The 27,277-nt window shown below is 35.3% G+C and overlaps 8 protein-coding genes across 10 annotated transcripts in view; 3 read left to right on the top strand and 5 right to left on the bottom strand.

Moving 5' to 3' along the window:
- The window catches only part of LOC104266407 (ribonuclease P protein subunit p29-like), a 13,822-nt gene extending 7,808 nt beyond the window's left edge, over positions 1 to 6,014 (top strand). Inside the window, exon 3 of the mRNA XM_026837514.1 lies at positions 4,759 to 6,014. Within this exon, the coding sequence (XP_026693315.1) occupies positions 4,854 to 5,459 (606 nt within the window). The 5' untranslated portion in view covers positions 4,759 to 4,853 and the 3' untranslated portion in view covers positions 5,460 to 6,014. The remainder of the gene's footprint in view (positions 1 to 4,758) is intronic.
- Positions 1 to 11,917, top strand: part of LOC100184470 (deoxycytidine kinase) — a 19,340-nt gene extending 7,423 nt beyond the window's left edge. The window contains exons 1-2 of one of the 2 annotated variants that reach the window (XM_002125232.4): positions 6,058 to 6,176; positions 10,329 to 11,917. In XM_002125232.4, the coding sequence (XP_002125268.1) occupies positions 10,409 to 11,347 (939 nt within the window). In that variant the 5' untranslated portion in view covers positions 6,058 to 6,176; positions 10,329 to 10,408 and the 3' untranslated portion in view covers positions 11,348 to 11,917. Of the gene's footprint in view, positions 1 to 6,057; positions 6,177 to 10,328 lie in introns of those variants that run through there. The other variant, XM_026837511.1, reaches the window with a different exon arrangement.
- Positions 152 to 1,921, bottom strand: LOC100175045 (transaldolase-like). The gene is made up of 8 exons (XM_026837631.1): positions 1,894 to 1,921; positions 1,382 to 1,505; positions 1,196 to 1,303; positions 987 to 1,118; positions 876 to 933; positions 554 to 668; positions 349 to 478; positions 152 to 280 (listed from the first exon to the last, which is right to left on the bottom strand). Exons 1-8 carry the CDS (start codon positions 1,919 to 1,921, stop codon positions 166 to 168), a joined length of 810 nt encoding a protein of 269 aa, XP_026693432.1. The 3' UTR covers positions 152 to 165.
- Positions 1,845 to 4,407, bottom strand: LOC100176649 (transaldolase). The gene is made up of 10 exons (XM_002123835.4): positions 4,240 to 4,407; positions 4,041 to 4,164; positions 3,864 to 3,971; positions 3,549 to 3,680; positions 3,383 to 3,440; positions 3,005 to 3,119; positions 2,809 to 2,938; positions 2,525 to 2,615; positions 2,279 to 2,401; positions 1,845 to 2,205 (listed from the first exon to the last, which is right to left on the bottom strand). The coding sequence occupies exons 1-10, from the start codon at positions 4,325 to 4,327 to the stop codon at positions 2,188 to 2,190; spliced, it is 987 nt and encodes a 328-aa protein (XP_002123871.1). The 5' UTR covers positions 4,328 to 4,407; the 3' UTR covers positions 1,845 to 2,187.
- Positions 5,487 to 7,088, bottom strand: LOC100182009. Its single transcript, XM_002124238.4, has 6 exons — positions 6,942 to 7,088; positions 6,770 to 6,875; positions 6,603 to 6,709; positions 6,285 to 6,457; positions 6,065 to 6,173; positions 5,487 to 6,011 (listed from the first exon to the last, which is right to left on the bottom strand). Exons 1-6 carry the CDS (start codon positions 7,042 to 7,044, stop codon positions 5,839 to 5,841), a joined length of 771 nt encoding a protein of 256 aa, XP_002124274.1. The 5' UTR covers positions 7,045 to 7,088; the 3' UTR covers positions 5,487 to 5,838.
- Positions 7,146 to 8,126, bottom strand: LOC100179726 (translin-associated protein X). Its single transcript, XM_002120619.5, has one exon. It carries the CDS (start codon positions 8,094 to 8,096, stop codon positions 7,260 to 7,262), a length of 837 nt encoding a protein of 278 aa, XP_002120655.1. The 5' UTR covers positions 8,097 to 8,126; the 3' UTR covers positions 7,146 to 7,259.
- LOC100186867 (bifunctional methylenetetrahydrofolate dehydrogenase/cyclohydrolase, mitochondrial) lies at positions 8,123 to 10,332 on the bottom strand. Its single transcript, XM_002123977.4, has one exon. The coding sequence runs from the start codon at positions 9,847 to 9,849 to the stop codon at positions 8,830 to 8,832; it is 1,020 nt and encodes a 339-aa protein (XP_002124013.1). The 5' UTR covers positions 9,850 to 10,332; the 3' UTR covers positions 8,123 to 8,829.
- On the top strand, positions 11,915 to 27,277 carry LOC100178968 (DNA polymerase delta catalytic subunit). 2 transcript variants are annotated; one of them, XM_002125284.5, is made up of 21 exons: positions 11,915 to 12,035; positions 12,143 to 12,423; positions 12,554 to 12,668; positions 12,951 to 13,119; positions 13,491 to 13,699; positions 14,042 to 14,211; positions 14,804 to 14,934; positions 15,167 to 15,281; positions 16,052 to 16,177; positions 16,576 to 16,752; positions 16,996 to 17,181; positions 17,674 to 17,807; positions 18,353 to 18,500; positions 18,731 to 18,964; positions 19,469 to 19,644; positions 20,193 to 20,322; positions 20,634 to 20,752; positions 24,305 to 24,444; positions 26,194 to 26,360; positions 26,755 to 26,852; positions 27,126 to 27,222. In XM_002125284.5, exons 1-21 carry the CDS (start codon positions 11,963 to 11,965, stop codon positions 27,220 to 27,222), a joined length of 3,195 nt encoding a protein of 1,064 aa, XP_002125320.1. In that variant the 5' UTR covers positions 11,915 to 11,962. The 2 variants fall into 2 exon arrangements, with proteins under 2 accessions (XP_002125320.1, XP_018670402.1); XM_018814857.2 differs by having other exon boundaries at positions 11,942 to 12,039; positions 12,141 to 12,423; positions 27,126 to 27,277.

Below are 27,277 nucleotides of genomic sequence, written 5' to 3'. Positions count from 1 at the left end.
AGGTGTTAAACCCGTGTGATAACGACTGTCGTTTTCCGGCCACGCGTGGATAAAGTAAGTTACATTCATTCATACATATATTTCACTTTAAGACCAATGGTTTCGAACTGCAGGCTTCTCAGGGCTTTGATTTTATTCATATGTAGTCTATCCTTTATAATAAGATTATTCTGTAATATTGTTCTGTACCTTTGGTCCATTTGTAAGCGCTGCATTTTCAGTTGAAAGCTGTTTTGGAACATCTGTATGATCACTTTGCAATTGCTGTAACAGCTCTGGTCTAAAGTTGGATAAACAATAAGTTATGGATAAAGAATCCAACTACATGAAGTTATTAGAAGTACTCACGCAATGGTTATAAGATCACAACCAGCCAAAGCTTTGATTTGGTTCGTGTTGCGGAAAGATGCGGCCATAACCTCAGTTTTATAACCATGTTGTTTGTAGTAGTTGAAAATCTTTGTGACGTGCTTTACACCTGTAAGTAACATTTTCTTGTAGTGTGTGAGTTTGAACACATGGTAATTTATTTTGAAGACTTCTGATAAATTACCTGGATCCTCCAGAAGGGCATATTTCTTTTGACCAGTATTCTTAGCATACCAGTCATAGATACGACCAACAAATGGTGAAATGACAGCCACGCCTGCTTCTGCACATGCTACTGCCTATGAAAAACAAATTGCATTTATTAACTGATAAAAGAAGTATTAAGTAGCATCTCGTTAGCCTTTTTCTAATCAAACTAGTAATGTCATTTTTGTACACTATACATTATTTCCAACCGTCATTGCATGAAAGTGTGCAAGCAAAACAGAAGAACTATATTGCCAAGTTGCTTTAATATTTTCACATAATTATAGAACAAATGTAACCTGAGCAAAGGAAAAGAGAAGCGACATTTTGCAGTGTATCCCTTCTGCTTCCAGTTGCCTGAAAACACACCGGTTTAGATTTGTTATAAACCGTTTAAATTATAGACGCACCTGGCTGCCAGCACCCCCTCCCATGTTGATGCTATCTTTATCAAGACTCTATCTCGTGAAACACCAGCAGCTTCATATAATGAGATGAAATTCTTTCCCTGGGCCACAATTCCTTCAACATCAAACGACAGGCTAAAAAAATCATTAATATCTAATTTTTTATGCAGTTTTAATCTTGAATATTTGAAGTTTATTTGATTTTAATTTACCGAGCATCTATTTGAGTTGAAACTCTTCCAGGAACTGTCTTTAGGATTTCAATTCCGAAGCTGACAAACAACTTATCCAAGGCTGCAGTGACTCCACTAGAAAAGAATTAAAATTAATTGAATTAAGGGACTGTATTGTCCATGCTTTGTCAATTGACTAAGGTTTACAATTTTTTTAATACAAACCTTGCTTGACTATTACCATACTGAACTGCTTCATTAATAATATAGTCATACTCTGGCATTTTGGCAGCTTCTAATAGAAATGTAGGATTTGTTGTAGCATCTTGTGGCGAATACTGGCTAATCGCTGAAGTATAAATACTAAATTTAGATTTTGAAACAATTCGATAATAGGTTTATCATAATGTGACCTACGTTTAGGGCTACATATTGTTGCTATCGGGACTTACTTGATTAATCATATGGCGAGGAACAAGACACCACCTCCTATACAGGATGTAGATTGCTGATTACTTTAAATAATGACTATTCCAAGTAAAATTAGCAGGCAAACTTATACAATCTTCTAAAATTTGTTTTGTGATTCGATGTTTCCTTTTTCTATTAGGATTACAATAATTGCCAGATCAATTTCAGACTTACATTTGCTGCAGAATATATATAGTGAATGATTTCAATGCAACAGTACCCTTGAATGTATTTATTGTTACACCACAGTACTACATATTATATACAAGTGATACTAGTATCTAATTCAATCATGGTTTAGAAATGGGTGCAACTGTTAAAGTGGTGCATAGACATTGTACAGCAATGAATATATGAGCACTGAGCAGTTTACTTACTGCAGTATAAACAAACTACTGTCCGGGTAAAATAGGAATACGAGATGATTACAATTTGATTGGTGTATGAGCAATATACAGGCAGTGTGGTATGATACATTTGGAATTAAATTTGTAAGGCACAATCCTGGGTAATCTCATTGTATGGAATACTGCCTACTGTTGATTAACTTTATCCCCACTTCATGCAGACATCCTTTCCTGTAGAACATTATGTATATAAAGGTTAGACAAGCACTATATCAAATGGCCATTGTTATGTAATATACAATACCTTGAGCATGTTTTCCAGCTTCACAGCATCTTCAGCAAACTTACGAATCCCTTCAGCTAGTTTTTCAACAGCCATGGCATCTTGGTTGTGTTGGTAACGAAATTCAGCTTCAGATAATGAGATCTGTTTTCAAATAAATAGACAGTGAGTTTTCAACATGTTTAAAATAAAGCAAAATCTTTGTTTTTTTAAAACGATTATCCTCCTTCATAATTCTCCAGCAAAAATAGTAAACATTTGATATACCTTTGGTCCATTTGTAAGTGCTGCATTATCAGTTGAAAGTTGTTTTGGAACATCTGTATCGTCACTTTGCAATTGCTCTAACAGCTTTGGTCTAAAAAAAGATTTTGTTGGTACTGGAAAAGGAAATCAGTTGGGATAAATGTGTCCTATGTGTGCCAAAAAAAGTTCTACCTAATAGGTTTAAAAATACATGAAGATCTACTTTTATAGCAATGGATCACTTTACTATTGCTCAGAACAAAAAGAATATTTTACAATCCCTATAGCTGATAAATAAAACTCACGAAATGGTCAGTAAATCACATCCGCAGAGTGCTTTAATTTGGTTTGTGTTGCGGAAAGATGCGCCCATAACCACAGTATTGTAACCATGTCGTTTGTAATGGTTGTATATCTTAGTCACACTCTTTACACCTGTAATGGACAATATATAAAAAATTTGTTACATATAATTATAATGCATTTCCGATAAATATTAACCTGGATCTTCCAAAAGTGCATAATCCTTTTGGCCAGTATTCTTTACATACCAGTCATAGATGCGACCAACAAATGGTGAAATGAGAGTCACGCCTGCTTCTGCACATGCTACTGCCTGCAGGGAAACAACATGTCATGGTAAGCCGGTAAGCTGTTGTTAAAGGTTAGCATTGGTTTCTGTTATTTGGCAGGAAATGGTAGTAAAGTTTGCTTTGAAAATCAAGCAAATGATGTTGTATGTACACTTTCCAAAGGTCAACAAACTCCCAAACAATTTCCATTTTTTAAATTTCAAAATCAATGTGTTAAGCAAAAATACACTGTGAAAAATATATGTGATACAGTTTTTTATAGAGCAACTTAGTACACAAATGTAACCTGAGCAAAGGAAAAGAGAAGTGTCATGTTACAGTGTATCCCTTCTGCTTCCAGTTGCCTGCAAACACACTGGTTTAGATTTGTGCCAACAAATATACGTCACATAAAGAAATAATGCATTATTTATAATGTCAAGTTTTTGAAAAGACTAAACATTTTTACACACTTAGCTGCCAGCACCCCCTCCCATGTTGAACTAAGCTTTATCAAGACTCTATCTCTTGAAACACCAGCAGCTTCATATAATGAGATGAATTTCTTCCCTTTAGCTACGGATCCTTCAACATCAAAAGACAAACTGAAAAAAAACAAGCTAAGTCAATTCCATAGTCAACCCTGATAAAGTCTTGCTGAATGACGGATGAAACGTTGGAATAAAACTAACATTTTATATACCACAGTAGTCAAAAATAATTAACCAAGTTTAGTATTATACTGATGTTATTTTTAAAGGGCTATCAGGTAATAAAAATGACTTTACCGAGCATCCACTTCTGTTGAAACTCTTCCAGGGACTGTCTTTAAGATTTCAATTCCAAAGCTGACAAACAACTTATCCATGGCTGCAGTGACTTGTGCATTGACATCACTAGAAAATCAAAATACTATCTATAGATGCGGCATGAAAAAAAGTGGAAATCTACTTTAGAATACAAACCTTGCTTGACTTTTACCATACTGAATTGCCTCATTGATGATACTGTCATACTCTGGCATTTTTGCAGCTGCCAATAACAGAGATGGATTTGTTGTAGCATCTTGAGGCAGATACTGGGCAATCGCTATAAAATAAAAGCAATATTTAAACATGATGCTATTTGTGTGTATATATTTACTCCCTTAAATAGTAATCTTACCTTTAATGTCACCAGTATCTGCAACAACAGTTGTGTGTTTTTTCAGCGCATCCAATGCGGAACAAAGTTTCTGCCTTTTGTCATTCATGTTGAGCTAATGTTTTAAAGTTAATCTGCCTACTTCTAACCTTTAAGCGTTGATAATGTGTTATCAGGGTCGGTACTTATTGCTCGCGGTCATAAAATGATGATCCGACGCATGTTTTGTCGTTTCCGAAACAGTACATGCCTGTTTACCTATACAGTAACCTTATTGGTCGATCCTCTAGTAAAATATCCCTTTCTTATATGTTTAAGTTTCTGAACTACTTCAATTTGTTTAGAAACTTTGGTGAAACAGAACACCATGCAAAAGTCCAATTAGTCCGTAAGCAGAACTCTGCGCGTTTAATCAGAAGCGCTAGTAGCCAGTATTCGCCTTAGTCATTGCGTGCGTTGTAATGCCGCACACGCAAAAGCAACATGCTCGAACCTTTTTCGTTCGTCACGATTACTGTGTAAATATATCCGCGGTGGAAGTATACACGCTTGGGTTCACAAGCACATTACGTTGTTGCGTTTAAACTACAGTTGAGCGGAATACAGTTTGATCCTATAAGTACTACTGCTACAGAATGGAGGAACCAAAAGGCTTGAGTTTCGTGGAACAATTTGTAAAGGAAAAGGTGCCAGACCTTTCTGAAAAGAAGCTAGAAAAGCAACTAGTGAACTTGTACCAGAAACCTATTTTGTTGTTATGTGAAAAATCTGGCAAAGTTAAAAAGAAAAAACAAAAGAAATCTCTTCGTCAATGCAAAGCTGATTTAAAACGTGCTCTCACACAAAACAGTAACTACGCTGAATATGAACCGCTTCGAAAAATGTGGAGTGAGTATATTAGAGAAGTTCTCTATGTGGGGGGTAAGAAGCAGGTGGACATGAAAATGGCTCAAGAAGTGTTTTTGAAAGCTGACCTACATGGTGCGGTTATATCTGTGGTTTTATCCAATTGCAAACATCTCGAAAAAACGAAAGGAACTATCATCACAGAAAGCAAAAACATGTTTCAAATTGTTACACTCAAAAACACAATTCGTAATATTCCAAAAAAGAATTCTGTATTTGAAATTATATTCGAAAACTTAAGAGTAACAATATTTGGGGATCAGTTTTGCATTAAACCCTCGCAACGGTTAACCAAAAAGTTTAAAAACTACATACCTGTGCTGCCAGTAATTTAACTTTTTTGTACTTGATGTTGGTTATGTATGTTATGATGCATATTGTTTATTTATTAAACAAATAGGTTATTTCATGAATGCACATACACTGAGTGAATAATTATTAACAAGAGCAGTATAATATCGAATTGAAAGCCCAGATGAAGATAACGACAGGGCAAATACATTAAATAGAATGGTGTTCAGTATCCGTATGTACTGCAAATTAAAACAATTTCATTAATATTTCAATTCGGAATTGACAATTCCCAAAGTTATTTGTAATAAAGAAGTTGGTAGGCTATACAAATAATACAATTGCAATATATTAACAGCATAATTAAACTGTGAAGGAAAATAATTAAGTAATTAAATAGATCTTTATGTTTATCCATTGCATCTATGTTCTGCCAACAAAAGGTACCAACACGGGCACTGTGTTGATGTATTGCTTGTATTCCGGTAGTTCTCCATATCTCTTTAACCCACTTCGTTCTAGTATTGGCACCCCACTCACATTGTTTAGAAGATAATATAGAAATACCGGCGACAAAATACTAACCCATGTCCATCCTGTTTTTACAGATTAGTAAGGAAATAAAGCATTGTAAAATACAGATTGTTACCCGTCAGATCAGATGAGGCAATAATAAACACGCCAACCCAGAGAACAATTTCACCAAAGTAATTTGGATGTCGACTAATTGACCACAAACCTGAACTGATGAACTTACCCTGGTGATTTTAATTATAAGTTATTAAATACAGTGAAAAGTATTAAAACAATTAGAAAAAAAAGTTTGAATTATATTGAGGCAGGTCGTAACTTGGTTACTTTTTACTTACAGCATTGTCTGGATTGTTACGGAATGTCAGTTTTTGTAAGTCCGCCATAATTTCAAAAAACATCCCAAACAGCCAGACAGCAAATCCAACGTAATCACGAGTGTTTATTGGGACGTTTTGCCTCTCGTTATTTACAAATAACACCGGTGCCGACATTACGATAATCCAAACACCTTTAAAAGCAAAATCGTGAATTATTATAATAATATATATATATAATTACAAATCTCTATACTTTTACCTTGTATCATCCAATAGATAAGGAAAGTAATTATTATAATAATATATATATAAAATTGAAAATCTCTATACTTTTACCTTGTATCATCCAATAGATAAGGAAAGTAACTGGTTTACTTTTAACTTTATTGAAGCGTTTGTCACCGCCTTCATGTAGTACACGGTAAAACAAAAACAGTCCCAACCTTAAAAAAGGTATTTTAATAGTAGTACTAAGGGACATTCTATAGGTTTATGTGTTTTACCTAGCTGCCCAGACCGTAACCATTGTGCTGAGTAAGACTCTTCTAAATTGTCTATTAGCTCTCCATCGTAAACTTGCTTGAGCCACAAGTATAAAGGTACATGAGCCTGTTAGAATTTGTGACAAAAATTAAAGTTTTTATGATATTTGTATGACCGCAATTTGCAACCTACCTGTCAAATCATAAAACTTTTCAGTTTGAAGTGCAAATGCAACAGCAAATCCAACTAATTGTATTGTAAAGTCCAGCAAGGTTACAGTCAGTAGATTGTTCATGATCTATTATCTACTCTATTTTCCTTTTGTTTTAAATTGATTATTGTAGTTATTTGTTTGTTAAAATGAGGTAGCCTATTAGGTAAAGCTAAATTGTTTTCATATTGTTTATATATATATATGTACTTAAGCTTAGTATTAGTTTATTTCCAAGAGAAGATATAATATTTAAGCATTAGAAGACTTTGATATGCGACAAGGTATTGAAAAAAACTTTATTCCGTGTATGAAGGGGAACTGACAGTCAGTAGTTCCGTTTTTAGAAGATGATTCGGTATTTCCTGTCCACGCACTTTTACCGTATAGCATGCATCTTCACATTTGATTAAACTAGAATGCATTGTACGTAACTTCTCTTTAAACAGTTTCATTCTGCCAGCACTTGAGTCAATTTGGGTTGAACAAACTTGGAAAGCATTGTACAATATACGTACGAATGCACAAAGCTTGTATGAACGACTGTTGTTTAAATCAGAGCTTCCAATAGACTCAGCAGCACAGTTGATGCACATTCTCATAGCTTCACCAGTTACATCAGCAAGACCCAAAAGATATTCAACCAGTGGCACTGCAAGTGTTAGATGTTCATTCTTGTCCCCAGTAGCTGCAGGGTTTGGAAATATCAAAATATTTTGCACTTGTTTTAATGTTAATACGGCAGTATGTATATTACTAGTAGCAGTTTGACTTTCCAGCTTTAGAAATTGCATGAAAGACATTGCCTCTATAAACTCTTGGAGGCCAGGAGAATAGGCTCGTATGAATTGCAATGAATCTTCCAACACCAATAACTTCGCTATTTCATGAAACTTTTTTAATATGGAAGTTTTTTTCTTTTCTGCATCTAGCATTAATACATCAGTTGTAACATTGTTTCGGTGCAGATGAAATATTAGTTTTTTACTTTCAACAGTAATGTCTCTGCCAAGTTTTACAACTTGTTCATGTAGATTGTATCTTATATCCAACTCATCTCGAAATTGTGCAAAAACAGCTAAAATGTCAGTTTTTCTACTTTCACTATCAGGATATTGGCTTTGAACTGGTTCCATTTAATCAATCTATTAATTAATCACTCTGAAATTAGTGTGGAGAATTTATTAGTTTTATATTATTAGTTCATAGTATAAAACACTGATTACCATCGCTTATAAATCACATTAAAAGATTTGTTAAAAACTGATTTAAAATTGAAATATGAATAAAGTTACAGAAATCAAGTGACAAAACAGACAAACATGGAACTTGTGTTAGTACCTTTGTTGTAAATGGTATCCACCCTATATAAGTTTGAACTTTTTAGATGAGATTAGACGAAAAAAATGTTAACCAGTAATTAAACGTTAAGTATTTTTTCCAAAAGAGGATAAGTGATTATAATACAATTATTTACAGGACACCTTGTTATATTTACTTTACCTACGGAAGTGGTCTAATGTCAAACTACAGCTTTGCCTAATAATAAAGTTGACATGGTAATGGGCCACAGTACAGTATTAGTAACAACACATTGTTTATCATATCCAATACATACAAACTATGTTGATAAATTGGCGGTATGTTGATGCATGAAGAAGCAATATAGTGCAACTTATCCCAAGTTGTGTATAAAAAGGAAGTTTGTAAAAATTATGAAGAAATATGTTGTAAAAGGTTTACCTGACATGTTCACTTTACAGTTCTATAAATATTAAGTTCACTAACACCATAAAAAATACAAATAAAATACAGCCAATGTGCTAAAACTGCGATTTTCACGATTCATGAAACAGTTACAGAATTTTCCTAATAAGCTATCTTTTTCTGTGCGGCCATTAAGGTATTTTTGCATAACATTGCAACAGTCATTGGACCTACACCACCAGGCACAGGCGTTATATGACCAGCAACTTGCTTCACTCCATCAAAATCCACATCCCCGACCAACTTGAACTTCCCTGTAGCTTCATCCTTGACTCTGTTGATTCCAACATCAATTATGCAAGCTCCTTCCTTCACCATGTCTGCTGTTATTAGGTTGGGTATACCAGCTGCTACAACAACGATATCAGCCGACTTTGTAAACATCTTCAGCTGCTCTTTTGGTGTATAGCGATGGGTCTGAGTTACAGTTGCATCTCCACCAGCTCTTTCATGTCTATGGTCTGTATGCAACAGCATTGCAATTGGCATGCCAACATTTTTTGACCTTCCACATACGACAGCAGTTTTAGCAAAAGTCTCTATTCCAGTACGCTTGAGCATTTCCCAAATGCCTGCAGGTGTGGCAGGCAACAAGCAAGGCTGATCAAGGCAAAGTCGACCAACATTAGATATATGAAAGCCATCTACATCTTTTTCAGGGGCCACTGCATTACAAATAGTACGTTCATCTATATGATCTGGCAAAGGCAATTGGACCAGTACACCATCAACGGCATTATCCTTGTTTAATTTATCTAGCAAATTAAGAAGTTCGTCTTGTGTTATTGAAGGGTCTTTCGTAATTGTATCACTTTGTATTCCAACTTTCTTACAGGCTGATATTTTGTTTTTAACATAGGTTGCACTTGCAGGATCTTCACCCACCAAAACCACAGTTAGGTTTGGATTTCTGTTGCCTTTTTCTACCCATTTAGATATATCAGATTTTACTTCATTTTTGATGTCTTTTGCAAGTTGAGTGCCACTAATAATTGCAGCTTCTGGACGGCAAGCAGTTGTCGATAAAGAAAGCCTCACATTTTGATGTGATTGATAACGTAGGCTCACGTTAACTAGCCTCGTAGCATTACGAAATACTCCAGGAATTATTCTGCTGCTCATTTTGAGGTATCATGCAAATTAAAGGCACTCAAAAAGAGTCCAAACAGTAACTATGCCAAACACGCGAGCAGAACTTGACAGAAACTTTCCGCAACAGCTGTGTAATATTTTGTGCAACCATGTGTAACTAAAATGTCCAGTTGCGAAGTTGCGTACGAAAGGTCAGCTGCGCAAGCCACTAACGTTTTATAGCACCCTGGATAGTTATGCTAACTATTTCGAATTACGTATTGCATAAAATACAATGCTCGGTTTCGTAACCGTTGTTGGAATATCTCCATGCGTTAACTGTTAACGCATTAATTGGTTTGCGCAATAATACGTCACCACATTGCCATTAACACACGTTATTTGTACAGGAATACAGTTATGCAGACCAAAGAGATTAAAACCATTTTTGTTTTAATTTCTTTGTGTAGACTGTAGAAAATGCAAATGAAAACGACACAGTAATTTGATTTGTTTTTCAAAATCTGCAGTTTGGATTTTACCCCAACGGTAAAAGATTTTCGAAATCAGCCAAGCATGAAGTAGAGCGGGAAACCGCGCGGGAAATTCAATGAGATTTCGCGCCTTCTTAACGAGAGTGAAGCATTCGCACAGGGATTATTCATTTTGCACGCTAAGCAATTGCTCAAAAGTACGTTTAAAGATGGATTCTGTTCAAACCGTACGAAGGGGAAAGAAATTTGCGATTGAAGGGAACATAGCAACGGGAAAATCAACATTTCTAAAGCTTCTGGAATCTCAATCGCCGGATTGGAGCGTGGTGGCAGAACCTGTGGCCCGGTGGACGAACGTAAGTCAGGATGGTGACGAAGTTGAACTGACGACTTCTCAAAAAAGCGGGGGTAACCTTTTACAAATGTTTTACGATGATATTCACCGTTGGTCGTATACTTTTCAGTCCTATGCCCTTCTAAGTCGCATGCGCTTACAACGTGAGCCATTGCCTGCCAGCTTTACTAACGAACAAGTTAAAAAACATGTTCAATTCTTTGAACGTTCAATGCAATCAGACAGGTATATTTTTGCATTGAATTGCTATGAAAGTGGCTGCATGTCTGAAACTGAGTGGAATATATATCAAGATTGGTCTCAATACTTGGTACATAGCATTGGGGAGCTTAAATTGGATGGTATAATTTATCTTCGTGCTAACCCCGAGGTTTGCTACCAACGAATGCTGAAACGTGGTCGGCCAGAAGAATCGGGGGTCACAATGGAGTATCTGGAGTGCTTGAATGAAAAGCACGAATCCTGGCTTTATAGAAAAGATGTAAAAATGGATGAATCTCTTAGTGATGTTCCTGTATTGGTGATTGACTGCAATGAAGAATTTGTTACCAACCCAGAAAAGCATCAGAGCATGATGTCAATGGTTCATAAGTTTGTGGGGAATCCATCTACTTCATTGGATGATTCTGGTGTCGATTCACAATGTAGCTCAATCTCAATGGATAGTGATGAGATGGACAATTCAGACATTGAATATTGAACATTTTTATGATATTTTTAATGTTTTATAGGCGCCAAACCTGGGGTTGCAGGGTAGACAGACTATCCCAGCCTCTACTGAATTTTTAATCATTTGGCACCTATTAATTTTAACCATTTTACATCACCCTGTGTCTGATAATACATAGATGTTTATATGTGATTAAAACTTCTTCAGTTACCAATCTAGATAGAAGTGTTGCATATGTTAGTTATTAATACTGCTTCTAAAATAGCACCTATAAAAATATCAAACCACGTCATTAATTTTTTTATCTTGTGTAATGCATTGTATTATTATGAAGTTTTTATCATTAGTTTTAGTTTAGTTGATGTGATGTATTTGTCAAAATATGAAGCGCTTTTTTTTATATAGTGCGAACATAAATATACCCCTGACAATGATAAATCTTTTATTAAGAGTTTGAATGTTTTATTTAATGTTTTTATACAAAGATTGGTGTATTAAAAGAAATAAATACTATCATCTGTTTCAAATGCTTACTAAATCAATATTTTATAAAAGTTAGTGTTGAAGTTGAACCTTAATGTTTTATTGGTTTTATGTAGATACTGATTAATAAATGACAACTTGTGAGAGTTTTTAATGTAAATAATGGAAAAGCGAAAACAATTAATTAAATCGGAAGAAATTGGAAATAAAAGGCTCTGTTTAGATGCAGATAAAGGTAAGGATTTGATAATGATCTGGTACTGCCTCTGGCTTAAAAGTAGTTTTTCTAAAAATCTCATTTTGTACATATATGTATATGTAATTAATTTTTTTTTGTTCCAGATAATATTGAGCTGCTACAGGCGCTACCTGCTTCTGTATTATCTGAATGGCAGCGTCCACCCCTTCCCAAGATTGACCCGAACAATGACCCCATTATTTTCCAACAATTGGATTTAGAACATTATACAGATGATAAAGAATATCCTGGCATGCCTCCCCCACAAGGAGGTACTGCACCCATTATAAGAATGTATGGAGTTACAACGGAGGGTCATAGTATATTGTGTCACTTTCATGGGTTTCTTCCGTACTTCTATGTCAAGGCTATGCCTGGATTTAAGGTTAGTTGTTTAGTTTTATAAACTGTATCTTCTAAATTTAATAACTTGTAAACTTTGTTTGTTTTATTTCTGCTTGTAAGTAATTCTTAAGTTAAATTCCTAATCAATCTATATTTATTTTACTTCCCAGGATGAACATTGTGAAGAATTTCAGAATTGTTTAAATGAGATTGTCTTAAAAGAGATGAGAGGAAATAAAGATGTAACCAAAGCTGTGTATAAAGTTGAATGCTGTATGAGACAAAGTAAGAACATTTTTTTTAATAATAATAAAAAAAACAAAAATATATTTAGATTATGGTTTAAGTGATAACTGACCTAACTTGTTTTTTCCTTGTATGGCGGGCAACAACAGTCAGTATAAAACTTTTACATACTATACACTTTGTGCCCGCTTACGAGTAACCATGTATAGATGAATGGATAGAATTTATTATCCTTGATTGGCTGGGCAATGGCGGTTGTTATAACATGGGTGTTTGTAGGTATTAGGCTGTATGTATTACATATTGGTTCCAATTTTCCAGACATGTATGGTTACCACAGTGGTGGCAAAAGTAAGTTTCTGAAGATCACGGTTGCCGTTCAACGTCTTGTTGCAACCACCAAGCGAATGTTAGAGGGTGGTTTCCACACGCCAACATATCCTGACCATGCGTATTCTGTCTTTGAAAGTTTTATTGACTTTGAGATCAGGTAGATGGTCTTTGTGATATATTTTCGACATTTTATTTTTTACCCATTTAGTAGGCTTATTGAAATCATAGCATCTTTTGTTTGTTGTAAAAAAGAGTGGTGTCAGATAAAGCTGAGTAGATTAATGGTTTATTTACATGTATTCTTACATTTTTTATAATAAATGTCAAATGAAATATATTTACGTTTTCATGAAAAATACACACACACACATGACACATTGACATATATGTATATATTTGTTATATTTTATTGCTGCATGAATAAGCACTTACTGTTTGTTCTATATGTGAGATCCTTGTCCACAACCTGGATTATCTGCCCATCTGACTCAATACCCCAATGTTTAAGCTTATAACTTGATTGTCCAGGTTTATGACTGATACCAACCTAACTGGATGTAATTGGGTTGAATTGAATCCTGGAAAATACAAGATCAGGAAAGAGATGACAACATCCGCTCAGCTGGAGGTTGATGTTGTTTGGGATCAGTTTACGAGTCATCCTCCTGATGGGGAGTGGCAGAAGATCGCTCCTATCAGGATCTTAAGCTTCGATATTGAGTGTGCCGGCCGCAAAGGTGAAGTTTTAATGTTATGGGAACAAAAAATTTAAATGGAAGCACAACTGCTCCTTCTACAGCTTATATATATATATATATATATGACAGATTTTTTTTTCATTTTTGTACATATCTGATTAAAATTAAAACCATCTTCAGTGATGATAAAAAAGTCTGTTTTATACTTTCGAATATATACCTAATAGTGTAACAAAACTATGGGTATTTTATGTCTAGAAGTATAAAACATACATTTTCAAACAAAGTATATATATATATCTTATATATATAAATAAATCTGTTTATAAAATTATAAATATATATATATATTTAATTATGTATAAACTATTGCCCCCTCAGGTATTTTTCCTGTCCCTAATATTGACTCAGTGATACAAATTGCATCCATGGTGAAATGCCAAGGTTCCCACGAGGAACCATTCATAAAAACCATCTTTACTCTAAACTCATGTTCAACTATTGTTGGAGCAAGAGTCTTCTCATTTAAAACTGAGGAAGGCTTACTACAGGTAAAAACTACTCTGTTTGTTTCAGCAATAAATGTAGTCTAATAAAGGAATATATATTTATAAGTTAACAATATTAAAAAGGATTATATATTTATACCATTTGTATTATTATTAAACTATTATTAAAGGATCATACATTCACATTTAAAGATACTTTGAAGTAATTCTTCTTTACAAATTCAAATTATTTTCTTTTATTTTTACTTTCAATTGGTGTTAGCAATTGTTTATTTACAATTGTATTCAAGTTTTATCATTTTTTTATTGCTTTAAGCAGTGCTCTTCAACTGGTGTGCAAAATATTGTATTGTTTTGTCAAAGTTTTGAACTTTTTTTAACAAGTTTAGCCATTTTTCTTTAACTGCAAACCAACTGTTTCTAATAATTTTGATTAGTGGTGCTTTTCGACTAAACAGAAACTTATTCTCTGCTGTCTTTCTTTTTTATGACGCCATTGGTTTTATGAGTTTGATGCAACTCGCAACAACATTAGGAGTTCACCAACCCATAATAGGTTAAAGGCTTGCTCTCAAACACATTATTTTAAATTATTAAAATACTCTCAATTGTGTTAACATATCTCTGTTCTCAGGCTTTCAGCGACTTTGTTCGGGCGGTGGATCCTGATGTTATAAGCGGATACAATATTCAGAACTTTGATCTTCCATATTTAATAAACAGAGCTGCACATCTTAAAGTGGCAAACTTTCCTTTTCTTGGAAGGTGATAATTTTTAATGTTTTTGTGCCAATACACCATTTTTGAAATAATTGTATTTTAAACTTCCCACATGACCAAGACTTAAGAATCTAAAGATGTTTTAATTTTAAACTGAAAAAAATGAAAAGAAAGACAAACGTGTCATATATATAATATATTCACACTGTAAAGTTTATTAAAACTAATAAAAAAAATTATTTTATGCACCTAAATCTATTTGTTTATTTATTTACAGAATAAAAAAATCTGTGACAAAAATCAAAGAGACCAAATTTCAATCGAAACAGATGGGAAGTCGTGAAATGAAACAAATCAATATGGAAGGAAGGGTTCAGTTCGATGTTTTTGTGGTTAGTAATAATATGGTGGTATTATACGCAACAATAGTGTAACTGTGTCTATACTGGGATGCAGTTAATGCTGTTGAATCTTGTAGCAATGAAAGTTTATGTTTCCATTGTAGATTTGCTGTCCAATGGACCAATATAGTATTAAAGGTGCTGTTCATTGTGGTTTAATAGCATGTACCTTGTAGCTATGGTTGTTTGCCAAAGTTAATGTTTATATGTTTTGTGTAGCATTGATACCATAAATTGAATGTAGATTGTTAGTTTTAAGCTAAGACGTTAATGACTAAATTTCTAGTTCTTTGTTGTGTTACTTTGTAGAACCTGTCTCACACTGTGTGTCCAATATAGGATAGAATTTTTTAAAGTGCCTGCATCGAAACTTGATGTCCCTAGTACGATGCTCGACGGCGGTACTAACACTGATTGGCGTATGTGTCCTTGGTCAAGACACTTAATCGACCTGCGCCATGGATCAAACCCAGCGGTCACTAATGGGTTGTCCAAATTGTAGGCCATATCAAAAAAAATCACACAGTTGACGAGTGTGGTAACTCGTTAGCACACGAGGATAAAAAAAAACAGTGCAAAAATTATGTGACTGAGTGTGATACGGTGTCGTGGCACTGGTCACACAAAGGACTTAAATTGGTTTTCCGAGTTCGGCATAATGGGCCAAACCTGGCCTAAATCCCAGGTCCTTGACAAGGACCTCACCCATAAAAGAGATAGAGAGCGTTAGCCGTTAAACCATTTATATAATTAACAACCAGGCGTTACTACGAGAACAAAAGTTACGATCATACACGTTAAACGCCGTCAGTTTTCATTTTCTCGGCGAACAAAAAGAAGATGTACATCACTCTATTATCACTGAACTACAACATGGGAATGCTCAAGTAAGTACACGTGATATTAGGCACCAAACCTGGGGTTGCAGGGTAGGCAGGACATCTCTTAAATTTTCTACATGCATTAATCAGTAAACATTAGGAAGCTTTTTTTTATGCAAATTAAGAAATTATAGTCTGTCTCACTATTTCTGCCTGGATTTTAAAAATTTGGCATTCATACATGTGATAACTTTCCAATACATTGAAATGCTATTTTGAACCATTCAGAGTTTAAGTTCCACAGAAGTAATTTAAAACAACATGCTTCTTTGTAAAGGCTCTAAAATTTTACAGCATTTTTTCAGCCCTTACTTTACTTGTGTAATTGTTACATTATATGTACTTCAAGTTTAAATTCTAGTAGTTTAAAAACTAAAATAAAAATAAATATGTTTTCTTTTTAGTCTCGAAGAAGACTGGCAGTTTATTGTTTGAAAGATGCCCTTCTTCCTATTCGTCTCCTCGACAAACTCATGTTCATCATTAACTACATGGAGATGGCTCGTGTCACAGGGGTCCCTTTGTCATATCTACTTACTAGAGGGCAAAGTATCAAAGTTATTTCGCAACTTCTTAGAAAGGTTGGTTCTCTATGTAAGAAAATGTATATAAAAATGTCTCTTATAGTTGTGCTCAAGGTCCTATCCTGTTATCAGTGAATCTTAAACAATACAATCACTCTTGTTTTAAAAAAAAAACAAATTAAAACAATGAATTCACTAAACAGTTTGGTTTTTCTTGTAAAATAGCCCAGAAATAACTTTAATCTTTAAAATGCTCTTTTTCCCCAAAATATGTAATAACTTAACATTTTTGTTCACCAGACAAAGGAAGCAGATTTATTAATGCCGGTGATACCAACAAGCAATGATGATGAATTCACTGGTGCTACTGTTATTGACCCAATAAAGGGTTACTACAACCAACCAATCACAACCCTTGATTTCTCGTCCTTATATCCTTCTATTATGCAAGCTCATAACTTATGTTACACAACTTTATTGAGAAAGGTATTTTGGGTTAATTTTTGGGAAAAATTTTTAATATATTTTTGTAAGTGACCATTGCCTAAATTTAATAATATGGTCACTTATTAAAAAAATAGCTTGGAACATCCTATGTTACACAACTTTACTAAAAAGGGTATTTTTAGTTAATTTTTAGGAAAAATTTTAATTTTTTTATAATTGACCGTTGCCTAAATTTATTAAAATGATCCATCTATTCAAAAAGAGCTTATTACGTCCTATGTGCTATGTTACATAATTTTACTAAAAAAGGTATTTTTGGTCTATATCAGTTGCATTTTTGTTAGAAGTTTTATTTTTTTTGTAGTTATTGCCTAAATTTATTAATATGTCTACTATTTTCTGAAATAGCTTAACAAATTGTCATAAAAAATGTTATTATTAATATTTTTAAGTAATCTGTTTTTGTTCCAGTGAACAAAGCATATAAAGTTAAAAAGGTAAAAAAGAGTTAAATTTTTGTTTTTTTTACAGAATAGCAAAGAAAAAGATCTTCTAGGTCCCGAAGATTTCATTAAAACACCATCAGGCGATTACTTTGTGAAAGCAAGTGTAAGAAAGGGGTTGTTGCCTGGAATCCTGGAAAGTTTGTTGACTGCTAGAACGAAGTAAGACATTAATAAAAAATTACAAGCCATCATAGCTAGGTAGCATCATTAGCATGTATATAAATGTATATGACATATTTGTCACCATTTTTAAACATTAGGGTTTCATTCCCTATGGGGTAGGTCCTTGAGGACCTGGGATTTAGGTCAGGCCCATTACCCCCATGAACCTTTTACGGCCGAAAGTGGCGTGCTCGTGATAGTAAAATCTTTATTCATGTTTCAACTCAAGCATCCCAAGTCTTAGTCCCGATTCTGTCTTGATTCTTGACCTGAAGGACTTTATCTGCGAACTCGTTTTCACGTGATTCTCAAACATCATTCCTGGACTAGAATCGTTTAGGTTACAAACTGAAACTTTTAAGTGATGTCAGATTGTCAAAAGTTTTACTTCTTGAAGAAGTCGTTATAACATAAGTGTTCTGTTTGATACACCTCTTCTTGCTTATAAGTTACCAGCCTACCAAATATGTAACTCTGCAGGTAATTAACTTTTTTCCCAGTTAAAACTCATCATTTTTTTAACTCCTCTGTTATTAAAACAGTGCCAAAGCATTGATGAAAGTTGAAAAAGATCCTTTCAAGAGAAGCGTATTAGATGGTAGGCAACTTGCATTGAAGATAAGTTGTAACTCAGTTTATGGATTTACTGGAGCTCAGATTGGAAAACTACCTTGTTTAGAAATATCGGGGGTAAATCTATATAGTTTTATCATTTCTAACTAATTAGTACTTTTCTTTTAGTGATTAGATAGTTATTTTACAGGCTGCACATTTTTAGGAACTAAATATCAAAAAGCAGTTTATTATATTATGCCTGTCTTTAGGTAGTAGTGTTAGCAGAGACAATTTTTTCTGTTTTAGCTATAATTGCAATGGACTAATTTTAAATACCATTCAGTAAAACTGTCTCAATTTTTCAGAGTGTAACTGCCTTCGGCCGTATGATGATTGAACAAACCAAACAACATGTTGAAACTCAATACACAGTGGAGAATGGTTATTCGCATGATGCTAAAGTTATTTATGGAGACACTGACTCAGTAATGGTGAAGTTCGGCGTGTCTACTGTGGCTGAAAGTATGGTGTTGGGGAAAGAAGCTGCCTCATTCGTATCTGACAAATTTGTTAAACCAATAAAGCTTGAATTTGAAAAGGTAAGTGACACAGATAAAATGTAAGAACACAGGTTATAAACTTTTGGAGGCAGGGTGAGCAGGCCAACCTGTAAATTTTCTACCCTGTGTCAATCAGTTACCATAGAATCAATTCCTTTAATTTAATTAATATATTGTAGCGGTCGCATCATGTTTTATTGCGAGCGGTAAACTAAAAAGGGAAATGACATGGCCTGATATTTATACAGCAGATAACGTTATGAAAAAGACACTGTACGTTTTGACGCACACACGTGACTGGTTGCCACAATACAATTATGTTCAATATAACTATAGTTATAGTATAACTACTATCAGAAAAATAGTAAAAGTAAACATAGCTAATTTAGTAGGTTGGGGTAAAAAACATTGAAACAAAATTTATTGCATAATATTATTGTGCCTAACTATCCCCGCCTTCCCTGCATTTTAAAAAGTTTTGTGGCTATGTTGGTGAGAATGTACAAAAATGCATCTGAATTTTTTAACCCTACCTTAACACAGGTCTACTATCCATACCTACTGATCAACAAGAAGCGATATGCAGGTCTCTACTTCTCGTCAAGTTCTGAAGTCCATGATAAAATTGACTGCAAAGGAATTGAAACTGTTCGAAGAGATAATGCTCCTTTGACAGCTAACCTGATATCCACCTGCTTGGAAAAGTTGTTAGTTGGCAGGTTCGTTGTGGTTTTACTACTTTAGTATTACTTGTATAATAAGTTGTATGGTAGGGTGGGGGACTATGGGACAGCTTTTCATTCTATTTTCTCATCCCATTTGGTAGTAAACAAAGGACATTCAAAGAATTATAAAACTGTATCCTCACGACTCCCATAGATTGTTGTTTATTGTTTAAAACACGATCAGGATATTTATTATTTAGATATTATGTGCTAAAGGTGTCCTATCTTACCCGGCCAGTACCATATGTATTATAAGTAGAAACTTGCATTGGAATTAAAGGTACTGGGTTTAATGCTTGACAAGAGTAGTACAATACCCAATTTTACCAATATCTATTATTGGTATATGTATCTTTGTGCAAGACACTTAGATGATATTGCTTTGAACCCAGCAGTAATGTGTGTCAGGGTAATGGAGGCAACTCTGGCCTAAATCTTAGGTCCTATGGCACTAAAATGAAAAAAAAACTTTTGGGTGACTTTAAAAACTTTTAATAGCCTACTTGAGCCTTGTGGGTGATTAAACATGATCTATGCCACAGGGACCCTGATGGTGCAGTGGCGCATGCAAAGGAGGTTATATCAGATTTGTTGTGCAACAGAATCGATATTTCCCAACTTATAATAACTAAGGAACTTACAAAAACTAAGGAGGAATATGCAGCAAAACAGGTGAACCATATTTACTGTTTTATTCTAATTTTTAAAAAAAACAAAATTAGGTTTTAATTTTATGGTGATAATTATCGTTCTCTTGCCTTACGACACATGCGACCACAATGGTGGCCGTGTTGCGTTTCGAACCCACACCCTCTGGTCTAAGAGTGTTTTAACCACTGTGCCATGGCAGCCAAATTAGCTGTAACAGATTAAGTTATACAATGCTAGTTAATTTATGGTGTATAATGTATATATTATCAATACTTTTGCGGACTAGCATTATAAAGGCAACTGTTACGTCAGTAACGTTTATGACGTCACAGGCTCACGTTGAACTGGCGGAAAGAATGAAGAAACGTGACGCAGGTAGCGCCCCCCAGCTGGGAGATCGTGTTCCGTTCGTGATCGTTTGCGGCGCTAAAGGGCAAGCAGCGTATCTCAAGTAAGTATTGGTTTTTACAGGTCTTAACTTAATATATGTGTTCTAATAAAAATTGCCGTTATTTTAAGAGTACTTTATTACAATATATTAGGTATATTGCATACATTGTTTCAACCCTGTGTTCATTTATGTTTGATCAAAATTGTTATCCCGTATTTTTTATCATACGACCACGGCCTACTGGAACGATTCATTAGTATCTAGAGATACTCATTTCTGGTGAAATATCTAGCTGTGGCACCGCCCACTTTTTAAATAGACCAATCACAGCGTACACGTACACTGAATCGGAGCGTACATTGAACCCCCCTATTCATATGTTATCTGTCACACCGTGTCTTTCTACGGTTGAATCATACTTTATATTAAGTTTTAGTTCTGCATAACTAGCACCCGAAAAGTTGTTCCAAAGTCCAGTATTGCCCTAGCTAGGTTACCAAACACGAAATATAGCCGTATAGGGTCGCAAGTTTTATCATTACTTTAAAAAAAGCTTTTTTATTACTTTATTTGTATTTGGTTTACAGTTTAAAAATACCGTATATTGTTGCACAATGTACACGTTGCAACTCGTAGTTTTGTAATTGACAGTTTATAAATTACTTCATTTTGTAACGGGAAATTTGAAAATTCATCCAAATATGGACCCGTAAACCCATTGCATTGTGGTGTAACGCTCAAGTCGTATTGTTACTTCACCAGACACGCGTGAAGGTATCGGTAGTAACACGCCGGCAGACTATGACGTCGTAACATTGTAAAAGCAAACATTTGTTTCATTGTTATGTCACAGTCCACGCGCTTTTGACTTCATAAACACGCAGTGAACTGATGACGTTGCATCACCAATTTCAACTTTCTGTGGCGTAACGGAAGCCCTTTGTCTGGATATATTCCAACTGTCGTAAGAAATTTACAAAAACAGTATGTCATGGGTTCTGCCTTAATAGGGTGTTTGCTATTTAAAGACGCCTTACCTTTCCCTGTCGCGTTGCTATAGTTACGTGTCGATATTTAAAGATGTTTCAAGGCAGTCGAGCCGACCTTTTTGTTCTATTCGCCTTTTACTTTGGATTACCGACAGATTCGTTACACTCACAGTAAATACAAAATTAAGTTGAAATGCGAATGAAACGCTTATTTCATGTTCCCAGTCATGACGCTCAATATTTAACCTTAGTGGCTACCTGCATTATTATTGATATACGAAAGCTTGGTGCAAATATCACGATATTTCACAAATGAAAAGTATTTCACCAATTAAATTCAAGTGGGTTTGTAGTAGGTAGGTTGGTACTTCACTTCTGGTAATTTAATAACTCTATAAAATTCGTGTTAGGTTTCAACCGCCATATTAACTTCATAGCAAAAGGCGGTGGTTTAAATCTCCAGAACACTAACCCTTTGTTCGGTTTTCGCGCCAATGGATACCGTTGTGTGAGGTCGGCTATATATGAATCAGTACGAGCGTCGATTTCCCCAGCTTTTGTTGTTAGTCACACACAGCTTACACGTGTCTGCCTTATGCTCAGCACGCAGTTGCCCCCTGACTATGTTGCAATGGAAAGTATTGCATTTTAAACTAAATAAATAAAGTTGTGGTAATGGACGGACCAACTTTGTTCTAATTATAATGTCCCATGATATGCCACGCTGTAGGCCTGGTACATTCATCATTACCGGTCATTTTCTAGTAAAAGGCGAAAGAAGATGTGTAATTGTCATTGTTTGTATCATGTATGATACCATCGATTGCGAGTTAATTTGAATGTTTGGTAATCTATCAACCACCATGTTGTGTCAGTGTCATGTCTAATATGCCATACAGCATATTTTTCTTGTATAATATACAATGGTTAATCTGTAATATATAATAAATATAATATACTCATAATGAATAACCCGCCTTAATTAGGATCGTCAATGAAGCCTTAAAAAAATGTCACGCTTCCCTTAGCACCAATCACATCGTTTGTTATACCCGCCAAATGTTTAAGGAAACTATTATGACGTATTCGGTTGCCTGTTACGAAACAAACCTGCGTTTTTCTGTGGGGTGTGTACTGTGTATCCACGCCCACAAATGTGACCAATCAGACAGCTTCATCATTTTTGTTCCGCCATGCGTGTGTGACGTAATAATCACGCAGTAAGCGAATGGTGTTGCGTCACTTTTGGTGACGAAACGACAAACGAAACTAAAATGCGGAACTGAAGCATTTTTGCCCTGTCGAAAACTAATTAATACGAAATATGTTGCGCTCCGTTAAATTCCGTCGTGTGACGTCATCTGTAGGCACGTCCTACCGCTTCCCATCCAATGTTGTTAGTTGTTCACCACATGTGCACGTTTCCGCTTCGTGTAAACCATGCAGTTGTCCCTGACTATGTTGCAATAAAGTTATTGTCGGAATTTAAAATGTCGTAACGTTTCAAAGTAGAAAAAGATATGTGGAAATGCCACTGATTTGTACATCTGTAAAAGGAGGTGTGTCTCCACGCCCACGACAAAGACAGCTTTAATTTTTGTTCACTGCCCATGCGCGTGTGACGTAATAACCACGCAGTGAGCGAATGGTGTTGCGTCATGATTTGATGACGAAACGAAAAACGAAGAGGAACCAAAACATTTTGCGCTACCCACAAATATACGAAACCAATAAAGTTTATATTTGGAAAGTTACACCATTTGCTTTTGTTCTTCACCCCTTATTGTTTTCTGGGGACGATTGCCGTTTGTGACGACATGTCGACGTCATTTGACGTCATCACTCGCGAATTTTACTTGGTTACCTTAATAATTGTACTGTTGCTTGGTTACCTTTATAGCTGTAATGTTGTATGCAAATTCATAGGAGGTATCTTAATGCTATGGCTTTGTAAAAATTGTTATTGTAATTATGGAAAAGTTTAACATAAATTGTGGAAAATTACAAGACAGAACTTGTTCAAATTGGAATTTAAAAAAATAACCAAAACAAAAGAATTGGGTAGCTATGAATAACGGAACACCATGAGACACGCCCCAATGCTTGACAGTTCGAACGCCTTTGTTGTGTAAATAACCTACGTATCTCAAAATGATTAAACAGTTTCAATGCTTCTGCTCTAGTCTGATGTTAAAGACGGAATTTTAGTTGTAATTTTCCACTCTAATAGGCAAAGGCGCAGGCAGGGTGCGCTCGCGCCTCCTATATACAAAGAGAACGAGGTCATACGAGGCCAAGCAGAGTTGACTCATTGCCGCAATGTTCGCGCCCAACACCTTGCGAGTTGCGATTATATCGTTTATTTCCCAAATACTTCATTACCAGTATTTTAGTAACCATCCTGTTTTCGACTCATCTGGTATATACATGAAAAGGTTATTTTTATTACAATTTACAACGTTTCTTCTGCCATTCGGCAAGACTTTATTACGGTTTTGGAATAAATTAAAATAAAATTAACGTTTTTTTATGTCAATGATGCCGAAAAAATGCTATGTACATAATGCATGGTAGTAGAAGTAACAGAATAATATACACCATTTGATTATTTTTGTCTACATAGATCCGAGGACCCGATATATGTCCTGGAGAACAATCTACAAATTGACACCGAACATTATTTAAAACATCAACTTACACAACCTTTACTGCGTGTGTTTGAACCTGTTCTCGGGGAAGCAAAAGCACAATCTGTGTTATTAAGTAAGTCATTTGTATATGATGTTTTATATTTTGCATGTCACCATGGGCCTATGGGGTAATGGGCCAATTCTGACTTAAGTCTCAGGTCCCATATCGTGTGGCTCATCCGCACGTGGAATAGATTAGATTAGAACACCATGCTCATGGCCTACCTTAACATGGCCTAATAAAGGCTTACTTACGACGCGTTTGTTTTGTGCGTATCTGGTTAATATTTAATTTCCAACGAAATTTATTGAAATTTGTTTAGTATCTGGGCAACAGTTTGGATTATATTATACGTGCACTGTCACTTAGTAACAATTGTTTCCAAGCGACGACGAGCGCTGCCTTTGCGTGTCTGTTTCACAAGCGTAATGTTGGTTTAAATATTAATAATTAATATGCGCATGGTCTACCCAATACCTGTTTTCAGTAGGCTATTGTATGCGTTACAACTGGACAAAAGTTTTCTGTACATCAATTTGTGTCACTTTGCCTCATTTATTTGTTCAGTTTACATGGTAAACGATTGCGTGACATTTACGTGAACGTGGCCATTTTTAATTACGTCACGTTATGTGGTCCCTTTACGCTTCCATTGTAGTTATTTTGTGCTTAGTTTACAGGCGGCAATTATGGCGTAACGTGCTTTGTTGACTTAGTTATCAACTAAAGTTTATTATTAATACTTAATAGGCGATGAGGTTTTGGCAACCACCACGAGACAAAAGTTTGCGCCATTTATTTGTTGCGTCAGCACGATACGGTAATATTCCCTGTAGATTTTTGCCCTCGAATCGGGGTTCACGTAGCGACGTATTAACGATTGCGTGACATTGACGTCAACGTGAACCCCTTTAAAATTACGTGACGTTGTGGCTTGTGTGGTCCTTTCACGTTTTCGTAGTTTACTTGTATGTAGTATATTGTACGCAGTTTACGGGTGGCGATAATTGGCGTAGCGTGCTTTGTTGACTTAGTTATTAGCTAAATTTGATTATTAATAATTAATATGTGTGACAATTTCATTAACCACCATGAGACAAAAGTTGGGAAAACTTATCTGTTGCGTCAGTACGCCACGGTAATATTCTCTGGATGATTGAATGTTTTTTTTTTCGAATGGGAGTTTTACAAAGAACAAACGATTGCGTGACAATTGCGTTTGATACAAATGCGCATACAAACGATTGCGTGACATTTACGTCAATCAATTTGAAATTACGTGTTCTGGTGTGTGAAGTGTGACCCCTTCACGTTTCCATAGTTTCCCAGTTCATTGTGCGCAGTAGCCAGTATGTAAGTTGATATCACACGACGCAAATTAAACAAACTATTGACTTAGTTATTTTTTATTAAACACTTGACGTCGGTTTAATATCTGGCGCAAGATTACACACGAGCGCGACATGGGTGTTTTATATGCAAACGTCATGTTGTTTTGTGCGACTATACACATGAACATTGACATGGAAACATACAGAAATGTTTTATAGAACTATAGACATGGGAGTTGTTATATGGAAACGATATAGTAGGGTGGGGGGGAATGGGACACCTTTACCATATAATATCCAAATATCCTGATCGTGTTTTAAACAATTCACAACGGTCTATGGGAGTCGTGAGGATATAGTTTTATAATTCTTTGAATGTTCTTTGTTTACTACCAAATGGGACGAAAAAAATAGAGTTAAAAGTGTCCCATCTTTCCCCACCCTACTGTATATTGTTTTATGCAATTAAAATATTGTAATGCATTTGTAGAGGGCGACCATACACGTGTAAAGAAAGTTGTCTCGTCCAAAGTTGGTGGTTTAATGGCATTTGCAAAGAAGAGAGTTACATGTATCGGTTGCAAAGCTGTTCTGCCAAAAGATGGTGCGGTTTGTGTTCATTGCGAGTCGCGCGAATCACAAATCTACCAAAAAGAGGTAAATCCAGCTCCCAATTTTTTATTCCACTAATTTGCCCAGTCATGCACGTTTTGTATTATTCATATTCATTCGTGAAATGTAAACATTTGAATTTACTTATGTGTACCTGCTAATAATATGATCCTCTAGTTTTACCCACTCGCAAATTTTGCTGGTTGGAACCCCCGGCTCAATGTGGCAATTTCAGGGAAACCTTCTGTATTGAAAGTTCGACATTTCCCTTTGTTCGATACCTTTGACATCCCTGTCTGGTATTTTCCTGTGACGATACTTCAGCTGGAGTGTAAAAAAGTTGAATTCCGTTTGAGTGCAAAAAATGCGAAATGCTAAAGTTCCCGCTGGGGTCTGTACCCAATTACAATGAACTAATGTATTATTTCCCATTGTATAGATTGCCAAGTTATCAAGTCTTGAAGAGAAATTCTCAAGGCTTTGGACACAGTGCCAGCGGTGCCAAGGCTCATTACACGAGGAAGTTATTTGTACGAGGTTAGTGACGTCTAATATCGCCTGATCTTATTTCACCAATCGCTTGCTGTTGTCAAGCATTTGGGAAATGCTGCACTGTTTTACATGGCCCAATTTAAGCCAATAGGTATACCATATACGCATTGCAGCGTATACTATTGGCCTGTACTTATAACTTGCTATATGTTTTACTAGTGTGGCTTGCCGACGAAAAAAAGGATTGCTTTGGCGATTATATGTAGGCAAATGGCAAACGTCTAGGTTTATGTTTTAAAACGCCTTTTATACACGCAGCCGTGACTGTCCGATATTCTACATGAGGAAAAAGGTTCGAATCGACCTTGAAAGTCAAAGTTCAGTCCTTAGACGGTTTGGTTGCCCAGCTTGGTGATCAGAATTATTATTTCATTTATTTGTACACTGAAATACACTTGCATTGTAAATTT

This window comes from Ciona intestinalis, chromosome 14 (assembly GCF_000224145.3).
Source record: "Ciona intestinalis chromosome 14, KH, whole genome shotgun sequence".
NCBI lineage: Eukaryota > Metazoa > Chordata > Ascidiacea > Phlebobranchia > Cionidae > Ciona > Ciona intestinalis.
The sequence above is the reverse complement of the archived record's forward strand: the minus strand, read 5'-3'. Positions and strand labels throughout refer to the sequence as shown.

Excerpts from the sequence above, each read along its gene's own strand:
- LOC100175045 (XM_026837631.1), bottom strand. The coding sequence starts at position 1,921 with ATGATTGAATTAGATACTAGTATCACTT. Across the intron at positions 1,119-1,195 it reads TCAACTCAAATAGATGCTCG|CCTGTCGTTTGATGTTGAAG; the intron begins GTAAATTAAAAT and ends TGATTTTTTTAG. Across the intron at positions 934-986 it reads GAGGGGGTGCTGGCAGCCAG|GCAACTGGAAGCAGAAGGGA; the intron begins GTGCGTCTATAA and ends GTGTGTTTTCAG.
- LOC100176649 (XM_002123835.4), bottom strand. The coding sequence starts at position 4,327 with ATGAATGACAAAAGGCAGAAACTTTGTTCCGCATTGGATGCGCTGAAA. Across the intron at positions 4,165-4,239 it reads AGATACTGGTGACATTAAAG|CGATTGCCCAGTATCTGCCT; the intron begins GTAAGATTACTA and ends TTTATTTTATAG. Across the intron at positions 2,402-2,524 it reads CACTTACAAATGGACCAAAG|ATCTCATTATCTGAAGCTGA; the intron begins GTATATCAAATG and ends ATTTGAAAACAG.
- LOC100182009 (XM_002124238.4), bottom strand. The coding sequence starts at position 7,044 with ATGAACAATCTACTGACTGTAACCTTGCTGGACTTTACAATACAATTA. Across the intron at positions 6,710-6,769 it reads GTTACGGTCTGGGCAGCTAG|GTTGGGACTGTTTTTGTTTT; the intron begins GTAAAACACATA and ends ACCTTTTTTAAG. Across the intron at positions 6,012-6,064 it reads TGCCTCATCTGATCTGACGG|GATGGACATGGGTTAGTATT; the intron begins GTAACAATCTGT and ends CTGTAAAAACAG.
- LOC100179726 (XM_002120619.5), bottom strand. The coding sequence starts at position 8,096 with ATGGAACCAGTTCAAAGCCAATATCCTGATAGTGAAAGTAGAAAAACT.
- LOC100186867 (XM_002123977.4), bottom strand. The coding sequence starts at position 9,849 with ATGAGCAGCAGAATAATTCCTGGAGTATTTCGTAATGCTACGAGGCTA.
- LOC100178968 (XM_018814857.2), top strand. The coding sequence starts at position 11,963 with ATGGAAAAGCGAAAACAATTAATTAAATCGGAAGAAATTGGAAATAAA. Across the intron at positions 15,282-16,051 it reads TTCAGTTCGATGTTTTTGTG|GCGTTACTACGAGAACAAAA; the intron begins GTTAGTAATAAT and ends ATTAACAACCAG. Across the intron at positions 18,501-18,730 it reads CTTGTTTAGAAATATCGGGG|AGTGTAACTGCCTTCGGCCG; the intron begins GTAAATCTATAT and ends TCAATTTTTCAG.